The 22,912-nt window shown below is 43.1% G+C and overlaps 1 protein-coding gene across 1 annotated transcript in view; it reads left to right on the forward strand.

The window, feature by feature from the left end:
- The first annotated feature begins 3,813 nt into the window (after window positions 1–3,813).
- The window catches only part of LOC109927710, a 30,351-nt gene continuing 11,252 nt past the window's right edge, over window positions 3,814–22,912 (forward strand). The window contains exons 1-5 of the mRNA XM_020527702.2: window positions 3,814–3,903; window positions 7,420–7,755; window positions 9,693–9,965; window positions 11,307–11,633; window positions 12,293–12,565. Of these exons, the coding sequence (XP_020383291.1) occupies window positions 3,846–3,903; window positions 7,420–7,755; window positions 9,693–9,965; window positions 11,307–11,633; window positions 12,293–12,565 (1,267 nt within the window). The 5' untranslated portion in view covers window positions 3,814–3,845. The remainder of the gene's footprint in view (window positions 3,904–7,419; window positions 7,756–9,692; window positions 9,966–11,306; window positions 11,634–12,292; window positions 12,566–22,912) is intronic.

The following is a 22,912-nucleotide window of genomic DNA, read 5'->3' on the forward strand; positions in this document are numbered from 1 at the left end:
TTAAGCTTTTCATTCCTGGGACCATTCTTGTGAACTTCCTCTGAACCCACTCCAGGGCCAGTACATCTTTCCTGAGATATGGGGCTCAAAAGCTTGTTTGAATTGTTTGAGGAGGTTGATTGCCGTATTCTTTGGTTCTTGTTAGCAGTTGGCGTAGGTTTGTGTGCCATTCTGATGCCCAGTGACCGTAGGAGTCTTGTGGTCAGTTCAGATACGTTCTTGATGTATGGTAACGTGGCAAGTGTGTCAGGACGTACTGTATCTTCCTGTTGTTTATGTGACAGGCATCATCGGACCCAGCTATTTGGGTATCCATTGTCTCTAAATACTTGGTGAAGGTATTCTTCTTTGTTTTGGCGAAGTTCTGGTTGCTACAGTGTGTTATGACTCATTTGAACAGTGTTTTTATGCAACTCTGTTTGCGTGTGTTGGGGCCGTTACTGTTGAAATTTAAGACTTGATCTATGTGTGTGGCCTTTCTGTATGCCTTGGTCAGAAATTCCCCGTTGGCCCTGCATTCTACCATCACATCCAGGAATGGGAGCTGTTTGTTCTTTTCTTCCTCTCTAGAACATAGAACATGGAACATTACAGCGCAGTACAGGCCCTTCGGCCCTCGATGTTGCACTGACCTGTGAAACTAATCTGAAGCCCATCTAACCTAAACTATTCCATTATCATCCATATGTTTATCCAATGACCATTTAAATGCCCTTAAAGTGGGCGAGTCTACTATTTTTGCAGGCAGGGCATTCCACGCCCTTACTACTCTCTGAGTAAAGAACCTACCTCTGACATCTGTCCTATATCTATCACCCCTCAATTTAAAGCTATGTCCCCTCGTGCTAGCCATCACCATCCGAGGAAAAAGGCTCCCACTGTCCACCCTATCTAATCCTCTGATCATCTTGTATGTCTCTATCAAGTCACCTCTTAACCTTCTTCTCTCTAACGAAAACAGCCTCAAAACCCTCAGCCTTTCCTCATAAGACCTTCCCTCCATACCAGGCAACATCCTGGTAAATCTCCTCTGCACCCTTTCCAATGCTTCCACATCCTTCCTATAATGCGGTGACCAGAACTGTACGCAATACTCCAAGTGCGGCCGCACCAGAGTTTTGTACAGCTGCAACATGACCTCATGGCTCCGAAACTCAATCCGTCTACCAATAAAACCTAACATACTGTACGCCTTCTTAACAACGCTATCAACCTGGGTGGCAACTTTCAGTGATCTATGCACATGGTGAATTTGATGCCAGTGAAAATGTTGTTTATAAGGTGGTGTGTTTCTTCTAGTTTAGTCCGCTTAATGACGACAAAAGAGTCGTCTGCATATCGGATTCACAGTTTGGGTTGAATCTGTGGAAGGGCCATGCTTTCAAGTCTCTGCATCACTGCTTCAATTTGTAGAAGCATCAAATTCATCAGAGAGGAAGAGAAGAACAAACAGCTCCATTCCTGCATGTGATGGTAGAACGCAGGGCCAACGGGGAATTTCTGACCAAAGTGTACAGAAAGGCCACATACACTGATCAAGTCCTAAATTTCAACAATAACCACCCCAACACCCACAAATGGAGTTGTGTGAAAACACTATTCAAACGAGCCACAACACACTGCAGCAACCCAGAACTGCACGAACACAAAGAAGAATACCTCTATCAAGTATTTAGAGACAAATACCCGAACAGCTGGATGCGATGATGCCTGTCACACAAACAACAGCAGGAAGGCACAGTACGTCCAGACACACTTGTCACGCTATCATACATCAAGAACATATCTGAACTGACCGCAAGACTCCTACGGTCACTGGGTATCAGAGTGGCACACAAACCTACACCAACCCTATGCCAACTGCTAACAAGAACCAAAGACCCCTTACCCACTATGGACTTAATGCTTAATGCCTACCTGCATGCTGGTAGCACTCTTGTCTTGTCTTGTTGTGCCATGTCTATTAGTGTGTTGGCACTTCAGCCAGAGTCTAAAGGCTTCCATTGCAACCATATTGACATGCTCTTTTGTCTAGATACACAGCCGACTGCTTGTCATCTCTCAGTAGGGATTTGCCTATTTTGTTGAGGGCTGGGGAGGGTGCCATCATGCTGTATGAAAAACTGAGATGTCAAACACCCATGACATGTACCAGCTGCTTGCACAGCAAAAATATAACACCTTTATTCAACCAAATGGCCATGTTACAATTTATGGAGGAGTGGCATTGGTTGGAGGTGCAGGCAGCTAATGCTCAGTCCAGTCAAGGGAGACCTGCTGTTGATCAGGGAGTCCCAGTACCATCAGTCACTGACAGGCTCTGCACACAGTCTCAGACATCAGAATATCATTGCAAGTGTTCCTCGATGTATTTTTCGAGGAGCAAACATTTCCAACTGCTTCATCAATGGCTTTCCTCCATTATAAAGCCAGAAGTGAGTGTGAAGCTGATGATTACAAAATGTTCAGCCTCATTCTTGACTCCTCTGATCATGTGCAACCTTGTGATAAAGGACTGCTATGATTCAAGAAAATAGCTCTCTGCCGTCTTCTCTCGGGCAATTCGCCAGGTACATATGCAGCAAAACTTGGATAATATGTAAGATTGTGCGAATAAGTGGCCAGTTAAATTCATACCATTACAAGTGTCAGTCAATGATCATCTTTAACAGAACAGAATCCACATATCTCCCCTAGTCACTCAATGACATTAACAATACTGAATCATCTACTATCAATATCTAAGTGGCTACTATTGACCAGAACCAACTGGACCTGTCATATAAGTACTCTGACTACAAAAACATTTTGTGGTGAATAACTCACCTCTTGACTCTCCAAAGCACATCCAGTATCTACAAATTACAAGTTAGGAGTGTGATGGAATAGTCTCCACTTGCCTGGATGAGTACAACTCCAACAAAACTTAAAACGCTTGATACCGTCCTGGCTAACACAACCACTTGATTAGCATGCAATCCACCACCTCCAGCGTTCAGTCCTTCCACCGCTGATGTACCATCTACAAGTTGCACTGCTGCAGCTCACCTAGCCTAGCCAGAAACCCCCACATCCTGTGACCAAAAAAAAATGCTGCAGATGACTCTAAATAAAGAACACTTTAAATAATATTTAAACTTAAGAGCCTTTTCACAATGTCCATTAAGTATCACAAAGTGTACATACATTGCGGATACAATATTGTGGCCACCATTCAAGCATCAAAATAAAGTGACATGAAGCATGTTGCTTTTGTGGCTCCCTCTGTCAAACTAATTGTTATATGAATATATATCCCAGAGTGCAACTTTCACTGTTGCACTGCAGTCGTGTGCTGAGTAACGTGTCTCACTCTATTAGCTCACCAGTCGTGTGGACAGCAGAAGGAAATACGCTCGATGGAGCTCCACCATTTTGAGGCTGAGGTGTGATTATTTTGAGCATTCAGCACAAAAAGATTTAACACCTTCATTGTTGCTGTTTGGAAAATGCAGATATCAAACTTTCTAACTAGTGAACAAAAAAGCAGAAATTGCTGGCAAATCCTTCTTCAGAACCTTTCTCACCAGTGAACCCTGACAAAAGCTGGGATTCTCCCAGCAGACTTCCATATCATTATTCACTCTGTTGTGTAATAGCTATGTCTCAGAGATCAAGACGCTTGACCTGAGAGTTTGTGTTATTGTAATTTTAAAAAAGATACATCTTGATGTGGTAAACTGAATGTGGAAGTAAGATAATAGATTGCATCCTGTGAGATTACTGACTGTCACAGATGTTTGCACCAGTCAGAACATTTCAGTTGCACACGAAGACGGCAACAAGCAAAGGGTCAAGTTGCCACAATGTTGAGAGGGCTGATATATTTTGTTGCTCTGCTACACAGCTGTGTTAACATCCACGGTAAGCATATCTTGAGATTTATAAGAATAGTGCAGCTAGATTGGGATGAATAAAAAGGAAAGTAGCTGAGTGACAGTAAACACTGTCCACTGGATTAGTATCAGATGATTGGAGGGTGGCAAATATTATTCCCTTGTTCAAGAAAGGGAATTGGGATAATCCTGGGAATTACAGACCAGTGAGTCTTGCTTCTGTGGTGGTGGGGGAGAGGATTCTGAGAGATTGAATTTATAATTATTTGGAAAAGCACAGTTTGATTAGAAATAGTCAACATGGCTTTGTGAGGGGCAGGTCATGCCTCACAAGCCTTGTTGAATTCTTTGAGGATGTGACAAAACACATGGATGAAGGTTGAGCAGTGTATGTGGTGTATATGGGTTTTAGCAAGGCATTTGAAAAAAAAAGGAGGCACGGGATTCAGGGAAATTTGGCTCAGAGATAGTAGGAACTGCAGATGCTGGAAAATCTGAGATTCTGTACACCTACACCTTGTTATATCAGGGAAATTTGGCTGTCTGGATACAAAATTGGCTGTCCAATAAAAGACAGAGGGTGGTAGTCGATGGAAAGGATTCAGCCTGGAGCTCGGTGCCCAGTGGTGTTCCACAGGGATCTGTTCTGGGGCCCCTGCTCTTTGTGATCTTTATAAATGACTTGTATGAGGAAGTGGAAGGGTGGGTTAATAAGTTTGCTGATGACATGAAGGTTGGTGGAGTTGTGGACAGCGTGAGGGCTGTTGTAGGTTGCAGCGGGACATTGGCAGGATGCAGAGCTGGGCAAAGAAGTGGCAGATGGAATTCAACCCGGAAAAGTGTGAAGTGATTCATTTTGGAAGGTCGAATTTGAATGCGGAATACAGGGTTAATGGCAGGATTCTTGGCAGTGTGGAGGAACAGACGGACCTTGGGGTCCATGTCCATAAATCCTTCAAAGTTGCCACCCAAGTTGATGGGGTTGTTAAGAAGGTGTATGGTATATTGGCTTTCATTGGCAGGGGGATTGAGTTTAAGAGCCATGAGGTTATGCTGCAGCTCTATAAAACCCTGGTTAGACCACACTTGGAATATTGTGTTCAGTTCTGGTCGCCTCATTATAGGAAAGATGTGGAAGCTTTAGAGAGGGTGCAGAGGAGATTTACCAGGATGCTGCCTGGGCTGGAGGGCAGGTCTTATGAGGAAAGATTGAGGGAGCTAGGACTTTTTTCATTGGAGCGAAAAAGGATGAGAGGTGACTTGATAGAGGTGTACAGGATGATGAGAGGCATAGATAGAGTGGATAGCCAGAGACTTTTTCCCAGGACGGAAATGACTATTATGAGGGGGCATAATTTTAAGGTGATTGGAGGAAGGTATAGGGGAGATGTCAGAGGTAGGTTCTTTAAACAGAGAGTGGTGGGTGCGTGGAATGCACTGCCGGCGGTAGTAGTGGAGTCAGATATATTAGGGACATTTAAGCGACTCTTGGATAGGCACATGGATGATAATAAATGTAGGGTATGCAGGGTAGTTTGATCTTAGAGTTGGATAATAGGTTGGCACAACATCATGGGCCAAAGGGCCTGTACTGTGCTGTATTGTTCCATGTTCTATGTTCTAGAGGCTAGTGATTAATGGACGTCTTTCTGACTGGAGGAGGATTTGTCGTGGATTATCCCAGAGAAAGGTATTGGTACTCCTGTCATTCCTGAGATATATTAATAATATAGATCTTGGCATATAGGGCAACATTTAAAAAATTGAGGATGACTCAAAACTTAGAAACAATATGAACTGTGATGGGCACAGAACTTCAAAAAGATATGGCAAACTTGGTGGAAAAGGTGAACAAGTTGCGGGTGTAGTTCAAGGCAAAGAAGCTAAGTGGTTTACTTTGGTAGGTACAATGAAGAGAGAGAGTCTAAAAGTTGGATTAAATGACTTTGGAACTCTGTTTTAGAAATAGAGAAGAAACAAAGGTGGGTAATTGAATATATTTAAGGCAGAAGTGTATAGACTCACATATAACAAAACAAAGAACTGCGGATGCTGGAGGTCTGAAAGAAGCAAAAATAGAAGTAACTGGAGAATATCAGGAAGTCTGGCAGTATCTGTGGATTTAAACAGTTAATGTTTTGAGTCAGAACCCCTTCTTCTGAGGAAGGATCACTGGACTCGAAACTTTAACTTTGTTTTCTCTCCACGAATGCTGCTAGACTTGCTGATGTTCTCCAGCAATTCTATTTTTTTTGTACATTGATTCTTGTTAGGCCAGGAAATCAAAAGTTATCAAGGATAGATGACAATGTGGAATACGGAACACAAGGACATCAGCCACAATCTTTTTGAACAGTGGAGCAGACTTGAAGGGCAAAATGCCCTACGTCTGTTCCTAATTCATATATTTGGAAATAAAACATACAATTCCAAAAGTGGATCGGGGCAGAAATAATTGAGGGTGACAGGACATCCTGAGAGCAGCTAATAAAGCATGCAGTATCTTTGGCTTTATTAATGAGGGCTCGGGGCTCATGTTAAACTTTGATAAAATGTTTTGTTTGTCCTCAACTAGAATATTGTGCGCAGTTGTGTGTGTCACATTTTGGGAAAGATAGAGTAAGTGCAGAAAATGTTCATGCGAATTGTTCTTGGGTGAGGAACTTTATTCATACAGACAGAGTCAATAAATGTGGAGCTGGAAAAGCACAGCAGGTCAGACAGCATTCGAGGAGCAGGAAATTCAACGTTTTGGGTGGAAACCCTTCGTCAGGACTGACGAAGGGCTTCAGCCCGAAACATTGACTTTCCTGCTCTTCCGATACTCTCTGATGTGCTGTGCTCTTCCAGCTCCACATTTATTGACTCTATCTTCCAGCACCTGCAGTCCTCACTGTCTCTAAGTTACTGAAATTCAAATAGACAGAATGGGGAAGTTGAAATTGCTTTCCTTGATGAAGTAAAGGTTGAGAGGAAATGTTATAGTTATTCAAAATCATAATGGACTGGAACAAATGAGAGAATATAGGTTTGAGTAATTGGCATAAAAGAAATGCAGTGGTCACATGAGGAGGAACTTCTTCATGTGATTAAGATCTGAAATGCACTGCCTGGGATTGTGATGGAAGCACGTACAATCGAGACTTTCAAGCGGAAGTGGGATTTTTAACCAAAAAGCAAGTGAAGTTCCATGGGGAGAAGGCGGGGAAAGGAGGAGAATGGCACTGATTGAATCATTGATTTAGAGATCTGACACAGCTATGATGGATAAATGCCCTCCTCCTGTGCTGTACCCATTCTGAATCCATTTCAGAGTAAAGACTGCACCACATCAGCGAATGATCTTACTGCTTAATTACAACTCAAGGAGACTGAAAATCAATTCCATTCTTATTAAAAATTGCTGAGGAAGCCAGTTGAAATCTTTCAATCAATTTTGTTGTTTGGACAGAAAGTATTTTTACTTTTCTGTTTTCATTTCTGTTTTTATTATTCTGTTTTGTGAGTTAATTGTGTTGCCCTGAAATGTTTCTGTTTCTTGCAGATGGCCCCATTAGGATATACTTTTCAGGGGGAACAAAAGGTATTGTTCTTAATGGATCAGATATTCCTGCCCGGGGCACCATTTTATGGGAATGGACCCCTCACCATCAACAATTGACCACAAAGACATTGGTCAGAATGAAGGCCAAAGGCCTAGAATGGAAAACCGAGCAAGTTTATCAAGTTATGCAAAACAGTAAAACCAAATTCCACCTGAGAAATCACTCTCTTGATCTTACTATTGAAAATGTGCTTGAAGCAGCTGGATTATTTACCTGTCGACAGACAGAACCTGAGGAGAGAATACTGAAACAGTATGAAATATTTGCTATCAAAGGTGAGTAGGAAAATGTTTAAGAATTGGACAAGATAGACTCCATTCTTAACGATACAATTATACTTTTTCCATAGCTTGTGGAGAAGAAACCCACTGCAACTGTAAACACTTATATTAAATACTGCCCTAAAATCTACTTTGTGATGATAAGGAAAGCTAAGCATTTCTATCAGGTTCCTTTTGTCATTCTATGGCTGAAAGCTGTTTTTTGCAGATACACAGTCACAGGAATATCACCAATCTGAGTGTTGGGGCTCAGTTAGCTCAGTTGGCTAGAAGCTGGTTTGCAATGCATCTGGAAACTGTGGACCAACTCCCTTTGGTGTGTTGTCAATACCTAGCTCTCCCTTAAACAAAAGCAAAATACTATGGATGCTGGAAGTCTGAAAAAAAGACACAAAGTGCCGGTGAAATTCAGCAGGTCTGCCTACATCTGCAGAGAGAAAAACAGAGTTAATGTTTTAAGTCTGATACGAATTTGCTTCAGAACTGAAAGAGGCTGAATAATGGTGGCTTTTATGCAAGGTGACTGGTGGGAGGTGGGGGGTGGGAGTGTTGGTTGCGGGGGGAAGAGTGTGATGGACCTTGACCTCACTCCAGCTGCCTCTTCCTCACAAGGAGACAAGGCAGTGCCAGTGGGCACTCAGCCGGAGGAGGTACCACATTCTTGGCCCCACAGAAGTCTCTCCATGTGCTCCAGGGTGGCTAGGCCTTACACAACTGCTCTTAACCCTGTGACAGTTCAAGCTGAGCCCGGTGCATTTACCTCTGGTGAGGACACACCGAGTGTGCGTGCACCTTCTGGATGCTAATGCCACCTGCAAGTAAGGCCCCATCATAGCTCCAAGTCCAACAGGTTCTACTCCAATGCAACCTGGTCCAATCTGTGCACTGGGTGCCAGTCCCTGTGCCCAAAGTGTTCTTGTAGCAACCTATAAATGAGGTAGAGCACCCCAAGGTCCAGTGTTATGGCACAGAAATGTACAGAGATAGCAAGAACTACAGATACTGGAGCCAGAGACAACACAGTATGGAGCTGGAGGAATACAACAGGGCAGGCAGCGTCAGAGGAGCAGGAAAGTTGATGTTTTGGGTGAGCACAAGTGCATCATCATGTGCCAGGATGGCATGGAGAGACTGGTCCATGTTGGATGCATGGATGTGGGGTATATGCATCTGCTGCTGGAGCTTGCGCTGAAATGTCGGTGCCAAGTGTCCAAGATGGCAATCAGAAGAGGAAACCGAAGGCTGAAGTGGCCTTGACTTTTCCTTCAGGAATTTCTGGTGTCTAGTGTAGCTCTATGACTCTAGTTTCCAACTGTTCTGTGGCACAATTGTAAAATTCAGTGAGAAAGAGGGTGATAGCAAACAATAATTTCAATTCAATTCAATTTCCAGAATAATAATCTGGAGCTGAAATAATTCTTCAGAATGCTTCAGTTCCCAAGCAGAGTCATACTGGAGTCAAAACATGAATTCTGTTTCTCTCTCCGCAGTTGCTGCCAGGCCTGCTGGTTTTCTCAAACATTCCCTGTGTATGTATGAAGGCTGATTTTATGGATCCATGCTATTTGGGGCAGGTTCATATAGCAGGAATTCATATGAGGATGTCCTATGTGATGGTTAATAAGGTTCCATCAATAATGATTCAAAAATCCCATGGTTTTACTGACCTGCGTAATCAAGTTCAAGGAAGAATTAGGAAGATAGTTGACAGAGTGTTTGAGTAGCATGTGGGACTGGCCAAATTTGGAGTCCTTCTGAGGCCTTATTTTTCTTTATCATTGCTAGGTATTCATTATTTCATCCGAACGGATGAGATTAGCATAACAAGGAAGAAACTGAATTTTAACCTCACTTGTCACTGTGATTCAACTGTGATTGCACCAGTTGCTTTTTGTTACATTATTCCCTTTCTCATTTTTCTTTTAACACAGTTGACCGAGATCCTCGCTATCCATTTCTAGGCAGTGATGTCTCCCTCAGCTGTACCATTTCCAGACTTGCTGATACAGTCACTCTCCAATTGAAATCCAGAGCCCCATCTCAGCAGAACAGGATGAACAACACCAATCAGATCCAACTGAATAACACCGTCTATCTGATATTAAAAGATAGTCAAGTAGATGATGCTGAACAATATGCATGTGAAATACAAGATAATGGAAGAACTGTTCATTCTGTTCCAATTGAATTGACCTTCAGCACCTGTAAGTACAAGGTCTACTTTGCAGTAAGTGTTAATCACTAAAGTATCATTGTTTCTGAAGAGTATCTTTGATATGCTGTGCCACAATGTAATCTACATACCAAATCCCACAGACAAACATGTTTAGGCCTCCCTGCATCTCCATCCTTGCGTCTATGTAATGTGAAGACCTCTCCGAGCACTACAAACTCCCTATTCCTGGAAGACTGGAAAAGCTTGTTTCCTGATTGTTGTGTTTAGATCAGTAAATGAACCATACTTATGCACCAATCTTGAATCAGCTATCATGCTTGTGAAGTTTGAATGAGCTGAAAAATGTTCCATCTTACCATTTGTAGGAGAATAGAACTATCAGGAGGAAGTTACTGCTACTGCTGTGATGGTGATCAAAGATCAGGTGCTAGCTATGTTTCTGGAGTTGACGCGAGGTCGAGTGTTGGTGTTGGTAATGGCGTTTGTTCTGATGTTTATGTTAATTCAGATTTTGGTGTTGCTACTGTCGTTTGCTGTGAAATAATGCTGGTTTAGGTGTTGGTGCTGTTTCTGGAGCTGGCGCTGGTATTGGTTTGAGTGTTCTCTTTGATGCTAGTTCTTGTGTTTATTCTTTTGTGTGTGTTCTGGCTCTGGTATTGGTTTTGATTCTGGTGCTGGCTCTGTTGGTGACTTTGTTACAAATGCTGATGATATTGCTGGTTCCGATGCTGTTGCTGATGGTGTTTCGATCATGTTGTTTGTGGTGTTTATGTGCAGTTTTATGGTATTAGTTTTGTTGTCAGTATTGGCTTTGGCGCTGGTGGTGATAGTAATTTTGGATTAGGTCCTGCTTTGAAAGAGGGAGAGCAGCAGGTCAATGGGAACAAAAAGGTAAGTGAGATGCAATGTAATTGAAAACATTGTTTTCACAATAATGCCATTGCTGACAGTGTATTTTGAGTGTCTGCTGCTACACATCCTTGTGCTTGTTCTAAGTTTGATTTGTTTGATTTGTTGTTCACCATCGGGAATCTTATGGAATTCTAAATTTCATGTACTTCATTGTGTTAGGCGATGTAATAGACCTGAAATTAATGCTATTATTTAATGTGGATAGAGATCAAAGCTCAAATCTATTGTAGAAAGGATGCTCTCTCTCTCTTTCTCTCTCTTTCTTGCTCCTCTCCCCTCTCTTGTCAACTGCACTTATCACTTCTCAATTGTACTAAATGCTTCATCAGATGGTCCCACCTAAGTGAACATTTGGAATATTTTAAAGCAATTTTCTTTTATACTGGTAATGACAACTGATGGTTGCCACCCTCTTTATCTATGTTTCTATCATTCTTTTTCCATCCCTCTGTTTCAGCTGATTTTGGTAGGCGGTATACAAGTTATTGGCCAATCTTTGAAAATAATTCACTGAACCTGAACTGCAGATGTAAGTCGAAGTACAATGAGTCCATGTGGATTTTGGAAATATACAATCATATAAGAATCAACATCATCTCTACTGATAATAAGGACAAGGGGAACGCAAGCATCTCAAAGATTCAGAATCGAGTCATCCTGAAACAGTTTGATGGGATGAGCTTCCCTCTACAGATTTTTCCTGTGCAGTTTGAAGATGCAGGAACTTACACATGTACCATGGACACAATGGAAGCAGTGAAAATTAAACTGATCACCAGCCAAGGTATGTCCAAGAATTTCACTGCAGCAGGGTTAAAGTAAATCACAAACTCCATCAATTTCCTGTGGTACCTCGGGTGGGACACAACAGAATAAACCCTGTTACAATAGGTGTACATTTCTGCTGTTTCTGGAGGGACACTCCAGGCATCCTGTGTGGTTATAGCAGGAAAAGAAATCTTGCATTTATAAATGATAATTTCCCATAACCGCCAAATATCTCTCTGCTTTACAGCAAATGCAGTTCATTTTGAAGTCTGATCACAATGCTGGCTAGTACTAAAGTTTAATTGACATGTGGTAGCTGCATGATCAAAAGAAATAAAAATAGTTGTTGCAATTGACTGAAAATAGGTTAAAAAGAGGGAGCCAATTCCTTTCACCTGGTCATGGCAACATGAACTGAGTTGAAATTCTTTAAACTCTGTCAAATGTCAGCATTGATAGCTGCTGCCCTCATCATATGTCTCCAATATATGAAATTAGTCTCTAAACTAATTGTACACAACTGCTGAAGGGTGCAATGCTGAGAATGGATGAAAGGCCTAAGGCTTTAAAATTATGAAAAATTCTTTGAATTAGTTTAGTACAAAAAATCGAGATTGTAAGGCTAAACCATTGTGAAATTCTTCTTACTGAAAATACAATTTCTTTTTGTTCCAGTGACAGTTGTTCCCTCTTGCCCTCTGACTGTTGGAGACAATGTTGAACTTAAATGTTCTGTTTCTCATGTCTGTAATGCAACAAGGCTTGCTTGGATGGATAACGACAGGAAAGTTCTTGTTAAAGAAAAACATTTCAATCTCTCGGGTGAAGCAAACAACAGCCTGTCATTGCTTATTCCAAAGATTGGACAACATAACAGAAGCTGGACCTGCCTTGTATTTAATGGGACCATGTTAAAATTTCATATCACACACAAACTTGCAATTAATGGTAAGAGTTTTTGTTTATTTGAACAGACACAACAGTTTTGCTCTTAAAATTAACAATGCATGATTCATTTAACTTCATGCATTTCATGCCGTTCAGCAATATGTCTCACACTTCACTTAAGGGCCAACTGCAACCCTACTTATTTTTAATCATGTGAATTGGATCCAGTACATTTTGGCCCCAGCATTTCCATTCTTTGAACTTTTATCAATGTTTCACTTTCTGCTGCATTCATTTGCAGTATTTTGCAATGAGCTCTTTATTTGTTCACTCATGGGAAGAGGCATTGCTGGCCAGGCCAGCATTTATTACCCATCCCTAATTGCCCAGAGGGCAGTTATGAATCAACCACTTTGTTGCGGGTCTGGAGTCACATTTAGGCCAGACCAGGTAAGGATGGCAGTTTCCTTTCCTTTCATGAACCAGATGGGTTTTTCCAACAACCAGCAATCATTAGACTGTTAATTCCAGATATTTATTGAATTCAAATTTCACTATCTGCCATGGTGGGATTTGAACCCAGGTCCCCAGAACATTACCTGGATGTCTGGACTAACAGTCCAGCAAAAGTACCACTAGGCCATTGTCTACCCAGCTCAGCTTTATAAACAGAAGGATGCCATTGAGAAAGGCCTTTGAACCACTAATTTGCTGGAGTGCAGGCTTTTCTGAACCATCTAATACGTTATTAACTCAAAGCTCTTCTCCTGCCTGTGACATTTTGCATGGTCTTGCAAATGTGCCATTTATAACAGCCGTGTCTATGTTAAATCAAACCGCTTAATGCTGTGGACTACAGTCGTAGCAGAATTTGACCACATGCGGTTTCAAATGGACAATCATATACGCTTTACAAAGAGCAAAGCGTGCTGGAGACACTCAGCAGGTCTGGCAGCATCTGTGCAGAGAAACCCAATGTTAACTTGTCAAGACGTTCTGAGTTGCTGGTCACTTCCATTTTTGTTTCAGATCTTGGGCAGCCGCAGTTCTTCGTTTTATTTCTATGTATGCCTTAGCGTTGTGGTAGCATTGGGAATGTTCGCTTCTGAGTCAGAAGAGTCAAGAGTTTTGAGACATACTACGTGCATTTGACCATGTAATGTAGAGTGATATTTCTGCGCGTTGCTGTGTGAGTGCTGACTATCAGAGTCGTCAGAAATGAAGCCAAGACCTCTCAGATACTGTGAAAGATGCCTTAATACCCTTTGAAGAAAAAAGGAACTTTCCCTGCTGTCATTGCCAATATTTATTCCTTAGCCAATAGATTAAATCACATTATCTTCATTATTCATTGGACAGAATGTATCAAAAACAAAATGTGTAACCTGTCGTAAAGAATTTTTCAAACTTATCATCTTTAATTTAGAAAGATACTTAATTATTCGTGTCATGAACGATAATGTAAATCAAAGTGGTGGGATAAGGGTGGTCTCTTTACTTTCAAAGCTCCTCTTCACCATACCTTGCTATCAATAACATAAAGCACAATGATGAAAGCAACTTACACTCAGTGCATTAACCCTTTTTTAACCCACCAAACAACAGCATATACTCACAACACCAGTTGCTTGGTATGTTGCTGTACAAGAACCTGTTACTGATTGGCACTGCATCAATGAATCCTCCTTCATGTCTTCCCGTTATTGACCAGATCACATTTCCAATCACAGCCAGTACGTCCTTGAAGGCTGCACTTTTTTTGCACCTCCTTGAACCATGTCCTTGGCATATACAGCAATACCTCAAATCAAGGTCATTCAATTAGGTTATTAAACACACCATGTGATCATACCCTGCCCTCAGTAGAGGGCTGCCGCTAGTTAAATGCTAAAATAATTGTGATCCACTCAGGTGAGATGACCACTGTTCACATCCCTGGATGGCTATTAGCTAGTCAGTTTCTACAGATGTGTCTGTATGTGTGAGATACCACTTTCATGATATGTCTTGACATTTTTTTTTATTTATTCATGGGATGAGGGCATTGTTGGCTAGGCAGCATTTATTGCTCATCCCTAATTGCCCAGAAGGCAGTTAAGAGTCTGGAGTCACATGTAGGCCAGACCAGGTAAGGATGGCAGTTTCCTTCCCTAAAGGGCATTAATGAAGCAGATGAGTTTTTCCAACAATTGACAATGGATTCACGGTTATCATTACATTTTTAATTCCAGATATTTTATCGAATTTAAATTCCACCATCCACTGTGGCAGATTTCGAACCTGGGCCCCTAGAGTGAGTGTTTGTGTGTGTCTGTGTGTGTGTCTGTGTGCGTCCGTGTCCAGTGACCCTTCCTCAGAAAGCTCGGAGAAAGTTGGTTTTGGCTGTATCTCCACCTACCATTTACTCCTTACCCCCACCCCCCACCTTATCTTCTGCATAAAAAACAATTTTCCCCTAGCTACCATCAGTTCCGAGGAAGGGTCACTGGTCCTGAAACGTTAACCCTGATTTCTCTCCACCGATGCTGCCAGTTCTGCTGATTTTTTCCAGCAATGTCTGTTTTTGTTAATTCTGTCCTAGCTCCTATGTATTCAATCAGGACCTTCTACTTCTGCACAGCTTCATTTTCATATCACCCAGTTAGAAGTTCTGGGCGTTGACCTATCTCACAGTTGCTTATCTTTTATCTTTTATCTTGCAAATGCAAGACACATTAGAGAGCAGTGAAATAAAAAAATATTTTGCATCATGCAATGTACAGAAAGCAAAATGCCTTACAACAATCTAACACCACGGAAATAACAGAAAAGTACAGGCTGATTAGCCTAACCTCCGTCATGAATAAGATTTTGGAGTCCGTTGTAAAGGATGAGATTGCTGAATATTTGGAAGTATATAGTAAAATAGGGCAAAGTCAGCATGGTTTCATCAAGAGAAGGTCATGCCTGGCAAATGTACAGGAATTCTTTGAGGAAGTAATGAGCAGGGTAGACCAAGGAGAGCCAATGGATGTTATCTACCTGGACTTCAAAAAGGCCTTTGATAAGGTGCCACACATGAGGCTGCTGAGTAAGATAAGGGCCCATGGTGTTAGAGGCAAGGTCCTAGCATGGATAGAAGATTAGCTGTCTGGCAGAAAGCAGAGAGTAGGGATAAAGGGGTCTTTCTCAGGATGGCAGCTGGTGACAAGTGGTATTCCGCAAGGGTCAGTGCTGGGACCACAGCTTTTCATTTTGTACATTAATGACCTAGATGAAGGAACTGTGGGCATTCTGGCTAAGTTTGCAGATGATACAAAGATAGGTAGAGGGACAGGTAGTATTGAGGAGGTGGGGAGGCTGCAGAAAGAATTGGACAGGTTAGGAGAGTGGGGAAAGAAGTGGCAGATGGAGTACAACGTGGGAAAGTGTGAGGTCATGCACTTTGGTAAGAAAAATAAAAACATGGACTATTTTCTAAATGGCGAGAAAATTCAGAAGTCTGAAGTGCAAAGAGACTTGGGATTTCTAGTCCAGGATTCTTTCAAGGTAAACTTGCAGGTTGAGTCAGTAGTCAGGAAGGCAAATGCAATGTTGGCATTTATTTTGAAAGGACTTGAATATAAAAGCAGGGATGTACTACTGAGGATTTATAAGGCTCTGGTCAGGCCACATTTGGAGTGTTGTGTGCAGTTTTGGGCCCCATATCTCACGAAGGATGTACTGGCCCTGGAGTGGGTTCAGAGGACGTTCATGAGAATGGTCCCAGGAATGGAAAGCTTAACATATGAGGAATGTTTGAGAACTCTGGGACTATACTCATTGGAGTTTAGACGGATGAGGGGTGATCTAATTGAAACTTTCAGAATACTGAATGGCCTGGACAAAGTGGATGTTGGGAAGATGCTTCCATTAGTAGAAGAGTCTAGGACCCGAGGGCACAGCCTTAGAGAAAAGGGAAGACCTTTTAGAATGGAAATAAGGAGAAACTTTTTCAGCCAGAGAGTGGTGAATCTATGGAATTCACTGCCGCAGAAGGCTGTGGAGGCCAGGTCATTGAGTACATTTAAGACTGAGATAGATAGGTTCTTGATTATTAAGAGGATCAAGGGTTATGGGGAGAAAGCAGGAGAATGGGTTTGAGGAACTTATCAGCCATGATTGAATGACGGAGCAGACTCGGTGGACCGAATGGCCTAATTTCTGCTCCTATGTCCTATGGTCTTATGGTCTTATGGAAATAACAAAATACCTTACAATAGTCACCACCGTCAATATATCTGCTCTGCAATGACGTAAACAACTTGCATTAGAGTATATTTACACTACAGTTGCAACATTAATGTAAGGACACTTCAAAAATAACTTTTATAGGAGGTGGTCACCACTGGGAAGGCTAACAGTTATTGCCCAGAACACTTGCCCTTGGAGAGGTGGTGATGATAAATATAAAGTCACCATAATCCCACTCACTCATTAGAGAGAAATGACTGGTAGTGGTTTAACCTGACAGTAACCACACCCCAGATGAGGGCCAATGTTGAGAAAGTAGGACCTCCATGGTAACCTCAGACAGTACAAAGATTGAACTTGCACTGTTGGCCATACACTGCATGGCAAGCTAGCTATCCAGCCAACTGAGCTAGCCAGCTCCAGTGATGCTGAGCTGTCTTCTTGAACCATTGCAGTTATGGGGTAAATGTACTTCTGCAGTGTTGTTATAGGGAGAGTTCCAGGACTTTGACCCCAGCGGCAATGAGAGACAGATGATTATGATGCCCAGTCACATTAGTTATAATTTCAAACATTACTTACATGTATGGTATTCCTAGGCTTATGCTGCCCTTGTCCTTCTCAGGGTGAAGGTTGCACATTCGGAAGCTGCATTTAAGGAGGCTTAGTAGATTTCTGCAGTGCATCTTATAAATGCACACTCTGCAGCTACTGCTGGTAGGGAGTCTGAAGTTTTAAGGGCATGGATGGGTTGCCAGTCAAAAGACTCAAAAGACTGCTTTGGCTTGGAATGTGTTAAACCTTTAGAGTGTTGTAGGTGCACTGACCCAGATAAGTGGTATGTTTCTGTCACAATTCTGACCTGTGCCTTGCAACTAGTAGTCAAATTCTGAGGAGTCAAGAGATGAGTTACTCATCAGAATGCCCAATCTGCTAATCTCCTTTTATAATCACATTCGTTATGTGTCTGTCCAGTTAAATTTCCCGTCAATGGTGACACTATTACTTGGGGATTCAGCAATTGTCTGTGCGGGTGGCAAGGTGCTTAGACTTTCTTGATGGAACTAGATCCTGGCACTTACCACTCATGAGCTCAAATTGAATGTTTATGATGACTACTTAACAACACTATTTATAGCACCTTCTATCACTCCGCCACTTTGGTCAGGAGTGATGCTTCCAAAACAATTTGATGATGAACATTGAAGTCCCACATCTGGAGTAATTCCTGTGCCTTTGTCATCATAAGTGCAGCTACCAAAATGGAGGAGATATTTTCCCTCTATTCTTTGATGGGATGCAGGTATCGCTGGCAAGATCAGAGTTTGCTATCCATTTCTAATTGCTCTTGAAGTGAATAGTGTACTACTTCAGTTCAGGGAGCAGTTCAGAATCAATCACATTACTGAAGTCACGTGTAGACCGGGCCTCACATGTAGACCAGGAGTCATACATTGATCCGCATTCACATGTAAACCAGATGAGGTAAGGATGGTAGATTGTCTCCTCTAAAGAACATCTATGAGCCAGATGGGTTTTTATGAAAACAGGCAGTGGTTACATGGTTACCATTAGATTAGCCTTCTGCATCCATATCTATTAAGTAATACAAATTTCACCATTTGCTGTGGTGGGATTCAAACATATATTTCTAGTCTATTAGCCTAGGATTTTATTTATTTATTTGTGGGATGTGGCAGTTGCTGGCTGGCCAGCATTTATTGCCCGTCCCTAGTTGCCCTTGAGAAGGCGGTGGTGAGCTGCCTTCTTGAACTGCTGCAGTCCACCTAATGTGGGTTGACCCACAATGTCCTCGGGGAGGGAATTCCAGGATTTTAACCCAGCAACAGTGAAGGAATGGCAATATATTTCCAAGTCAGGATGATGAGTGGCTTGGAGGGGAATTTGAAGGTGGTGGTGTTCCCATGTGTCTGCTGCCCTTGTCCTTCCAGATGGAAGTGGTTGTGGGTTTGGAAGGTACTGTCTGAAGATCTTAGGTGAATTTCTGCAGTGCATCTTGTAGATAGTACACATTTTGCTACTGAGTGTTGGTGGTAGAGGGAATGGATACTTGTGGATGTAGTGCCAATCAAGTGGGCTGCTTCGTCCTGGATGGTCTCAAGCTTCTCAAGTGTTGTTAGGGCTGCACTCATTCAGGCAAGTGGGGAGTATTCCATCATATTCCTGACTTGTGCCTTGTAGATGATAGACAGGCTTTGGGGATTTAGGAAGTGAGTTACTTGCCACAGTGTTCCTAGCCTCTGATTTGCTTTGTAGCCACTGTGTCTATGTGGTGAGACCAACTGAGTTTCTGGTCAATGATAACCCCAAGGATGTTGATAGTTGGGGATTTGGTAACGGTAACACAATTGAACATCAAGAGACAGTGGTTTGACTCTCCATTATTGATGATGGTTATAGCCTGGTATTTGTGTGGCACAAATGTTACTTGCCATTTGTCAGCCCAAGGCTGGATATTGTTCAGATCTTGTGGCATTTTAACATGAACCACTTCAGTATTTGAGGAGTTGAGAATGATGCTGAACATTGTGCAATCATCGGTGAACATCCCCACTTCTGAACTTATGATGGAGGGAAGGCTATTGATGATGCCGCTGAAGATGGTTGGATCTAAGACACAAACCTGAGAAACTCATGCAGAGCTATCCTGGAGCTGGGATGACTGACTTCCCACAACCACAACCATCTTCTTATGTTTCAGAGACAGTAGGAACTGCAGATGCTGGAGAATCTGAGATAACAAGGTGTAGAGCTGGATGAACACAGCAGGCCAAGCAGCATCAGAGGAGCAGGAAGGCTGATGTTTCGGGCCTAGACCCTTCTTCAGAAATGGGGGAGGAGAAGGGGATTCTGAAATAAATAGGGAGAGAGGGGGAGGCGGATAGAAGATGGATAGAGGAGAAGATAGGTGGAGAGGAGACAGACAGGTCAAAGAGGCGGGGATGGAGCCAGCAAAGGCGAGTGTAGGTGGGGGGTTAGGGAGGAGATAGGTCAGTCCAGGGAGGATGGACGGGTCAAGGGGGCAGGATGAGGATAGTAGGTAGGAGATGGGGGTGGGGCTTGAGCTGGGAGGAGGGGATAGGTGGGAGGAAGGACAGGTTAGGGAGGCAGGGACAAGCTGGGCTGGTTTTGGGATGCGGTCGGGGGAGGGGAGATTTTGAAGCTTGTGAAGTCCACATTGATACCATTGGGCTGCAAGATTCCCAGTTACGAACCATTTCAACTCCACCTCCCATTCCTCAGACAACATGTCCATCCTGGGCCTCCTGCAGTGCCACAACGATGCCACCCAAAGGTTGCAGGAACAGCACCTCATATTCCGCTTGGGAACCCTGCAGCCCAGTGGTATCAATGAGGACTTCACAAGCTTCAAAATCTGTGACGACCAAAACTACACACAATACTCCAAATGGATTAGGCCTAACAAAGGATTTATAAAGCTGCAACACGGTTTGCCAACTCTTGTACTCCATGCCCCAGCAATGAAGGCAAACATGCCATATGCCTTCTTAATCACCTTGGCTACCTGTGTTGCCACTTTTAGGGAACTGTGGACCTGCACACCCAGATCCGTCTGAATGTTAATGTTCCTAAGGGTTCTGCCATTTACAGTATAATTCACACCTAAGATTGATCCTCCAAAATGCATCACCTTACATTTGTCTGGATTAAACTCCATCTGCCATCTCTGAGCCCAAGTCGCCAATCTATCTAAATTCTGTTATATCCTTTCACAATCATTGGCACTATCAGAACTCCACCAATCTTCATGTCATCTGCAAACTTGCTAATCAGACCACCCACATTTTCCTCCAGATCATTTATATATACTACAAACAACAGAGGACCTAAGATTGATCACTGTGGAACACCACTTGTTACCGGTCTCCATTCTGAATTTGCTGCAATGTTGTCAGGTGCTGTAGTTTTTACAGTATCCAGTGTCTCCAACTGTTTCTTGATATCATGTGGAGTGAATCAAATTGTTTGAAGATTGATATCTGTAATGCTGAGGACAAATGGAGGAGGCCGAAACGGTTCATCAACTTGGTACTTCTGGTTGTGGATAGTTGTGAAAGCTTCAGCTTTATATTTTGCACTGATGTGCTGAGCTCTTCCACCATTGAGGATGGGTATATTTGTGGAGCCTCCTCCTCCAGTGAGTTGTTTCATCATTCACCACCATTCATGACTGGATGTGGCAGGATTGCAAGGCTTAGATCTGATCCAAGTTAACAAGGTGTGGAGCTGGAGGAACACAGCAGGCCAGGCAGCAGCAGAAGAGCAAGAAAGCTGACATTTCGGGCCACCTCCCACTTCACTGACCAACCCCCACCCCCGCTTCCTACCTACAATCACCTTTACTAGCTTCATCCCCGCCTCCTTGACGTGTCCGTCTTCTCTCCCACCTATCTGCTCCACTATCCACCTTCTATCACAACTCCCCTGTCTCTATTTATTTCAGAGCCCCCTTCCCCTCGCTCATTTCTTCATTTTTCAATGACGGCAATTTCACCCCACCATGGTCAAAAACGCCCTCAACTGCATCTCTTGCGTTTCCCACACCTCAGCCCGCACACCCCCCTCCCTGCAATAAAAACAAAGACAGAATTCCCCTTGTCCTCATGTATCACCCCATCAACATCCGGATTCAACGCATCATTCTCCGCCACTTCCGCCACCTGCAATCTGGTCCCACTACCAAGGATATATTTCCCTCCCCACCCTTATCTGCCTTCCGGAGGGACCGCTCTCTCTGTGACTCCCTCGTCCGCTCCACACTCCCCACTAATCCCATCACCCCCGGTACCTTTCCCTGCAACTGCAGGAAGTGCTACACCTCTCCCCTCACCACAATCCCAGGCCCCAAAAAAAACCTTCCACATCAGACAGATGTTCACCTGCACATCCGCTGATGTGGTCTAATGTATACACTGTTCCCGATGTGGCCTCCTCTATATTGGTGAGACCAAGCGGAGGCTTGGAGACCGTTTTGTAGAGCAGCTACGCTCGGTTCGCGACAAATGACAACACCTCCCAGCCGCGAACCACTTCAATTCCCCCTCCCACTCCCTGGACGACATGTCCATCCTGGGCCTCCTCCAATGTCACAACGATGCCACCTGGAAACTAGAGGAACATCACCTCATATTCCGCCTTGGAACCCTACAACCCAATGGTCTCAATGCGGACTTTACTAGCTTCAAAATCTCCCCACCCTTTACCTCATCCCAAGACCAACCCGCCCTCTCATCCCCGCCTCCTTGACCTGTCCATCTTCTCTCCCACCTATCTGCTCCACTATCCACCTTCTATCACCGTGCCCCCTCTATTTATTTCAGAGCCCCCTTCCCCTCCCCCATTTCTGAAGAAGGGTCCAGACCCGAAAAATCCGGTTTCCTGCTCCTCTGATGCTGTCTGGCCTGCTGTGTTCCTCCAACTTCATACCTTGTTATCTCAGACTCCAGCATCGGCAGTTCTTACTATCTCTGAGTGAGTTATAACCCCACGGTGAAGCATCTTCCAAGGATGTCCACCTTGAAGAAGCTGTCATTCTCCCTCCAGAACAAAAATTTCTGAAGGATGGTCCTGACCCGAAACGTCAACTTTCCTGCTTCTCTGATGCTACCTGGCCTGCTGTGTTCCTCCAGCTCCACACTGTATTATCTCTGACTCCAGCATCGGCAGTTCTTACTATGTCTGCGTCTGTTCTCTCAGTTTCCTTTTACTGGGAGACTCATACAAATTCATTCAGCTGCCTCTTGCTCACCGCTTCAGTAATGTTTACTCAGTTCAATGCTGCTGTCGAGTTCAGCAATACACAAATGCCTTACAAATTGGGAGACAGATCGATAAATCATGAGGTTCAGGATAACAGGCATGAATTACCATTTTTCTCAAATGTAAGACAATATGGATTGCCAGTTAAATATATATGTGGTTTATTCATGATGTATTTAATCTCTAACAGGTTATATGAACCAATATTTACCAATATGGGTGTATGCTCATGTCTTGGATCACAGAGTGTATCCAAGCAGTTCTTTTTGAATTCTAGATCATAGATCATAGATCATACAATCCCCCATACAACGCTGAGTCTGAGAGTAAGAGGGAGTTGTTAACCATACTGAGTCTGAGAGTAAGAGGGAGCTGTTAACCACACTGAGTCTG

Source organism: Rhincodon typus, chromosome 12 (assembly GCF_021869965.1).
Source record: "Rhincodon typus isolate 14 chromosome 12, sRhiTyp1.1, whole genome shotgun sequence".
Classification (NCBI taxonomy): Eukaryota; Metazoa; Chordata; class Chondrichthyes; order Orectolobiformes; family Rhincodontidae; genus Rhincodon; species Rhincodon typus.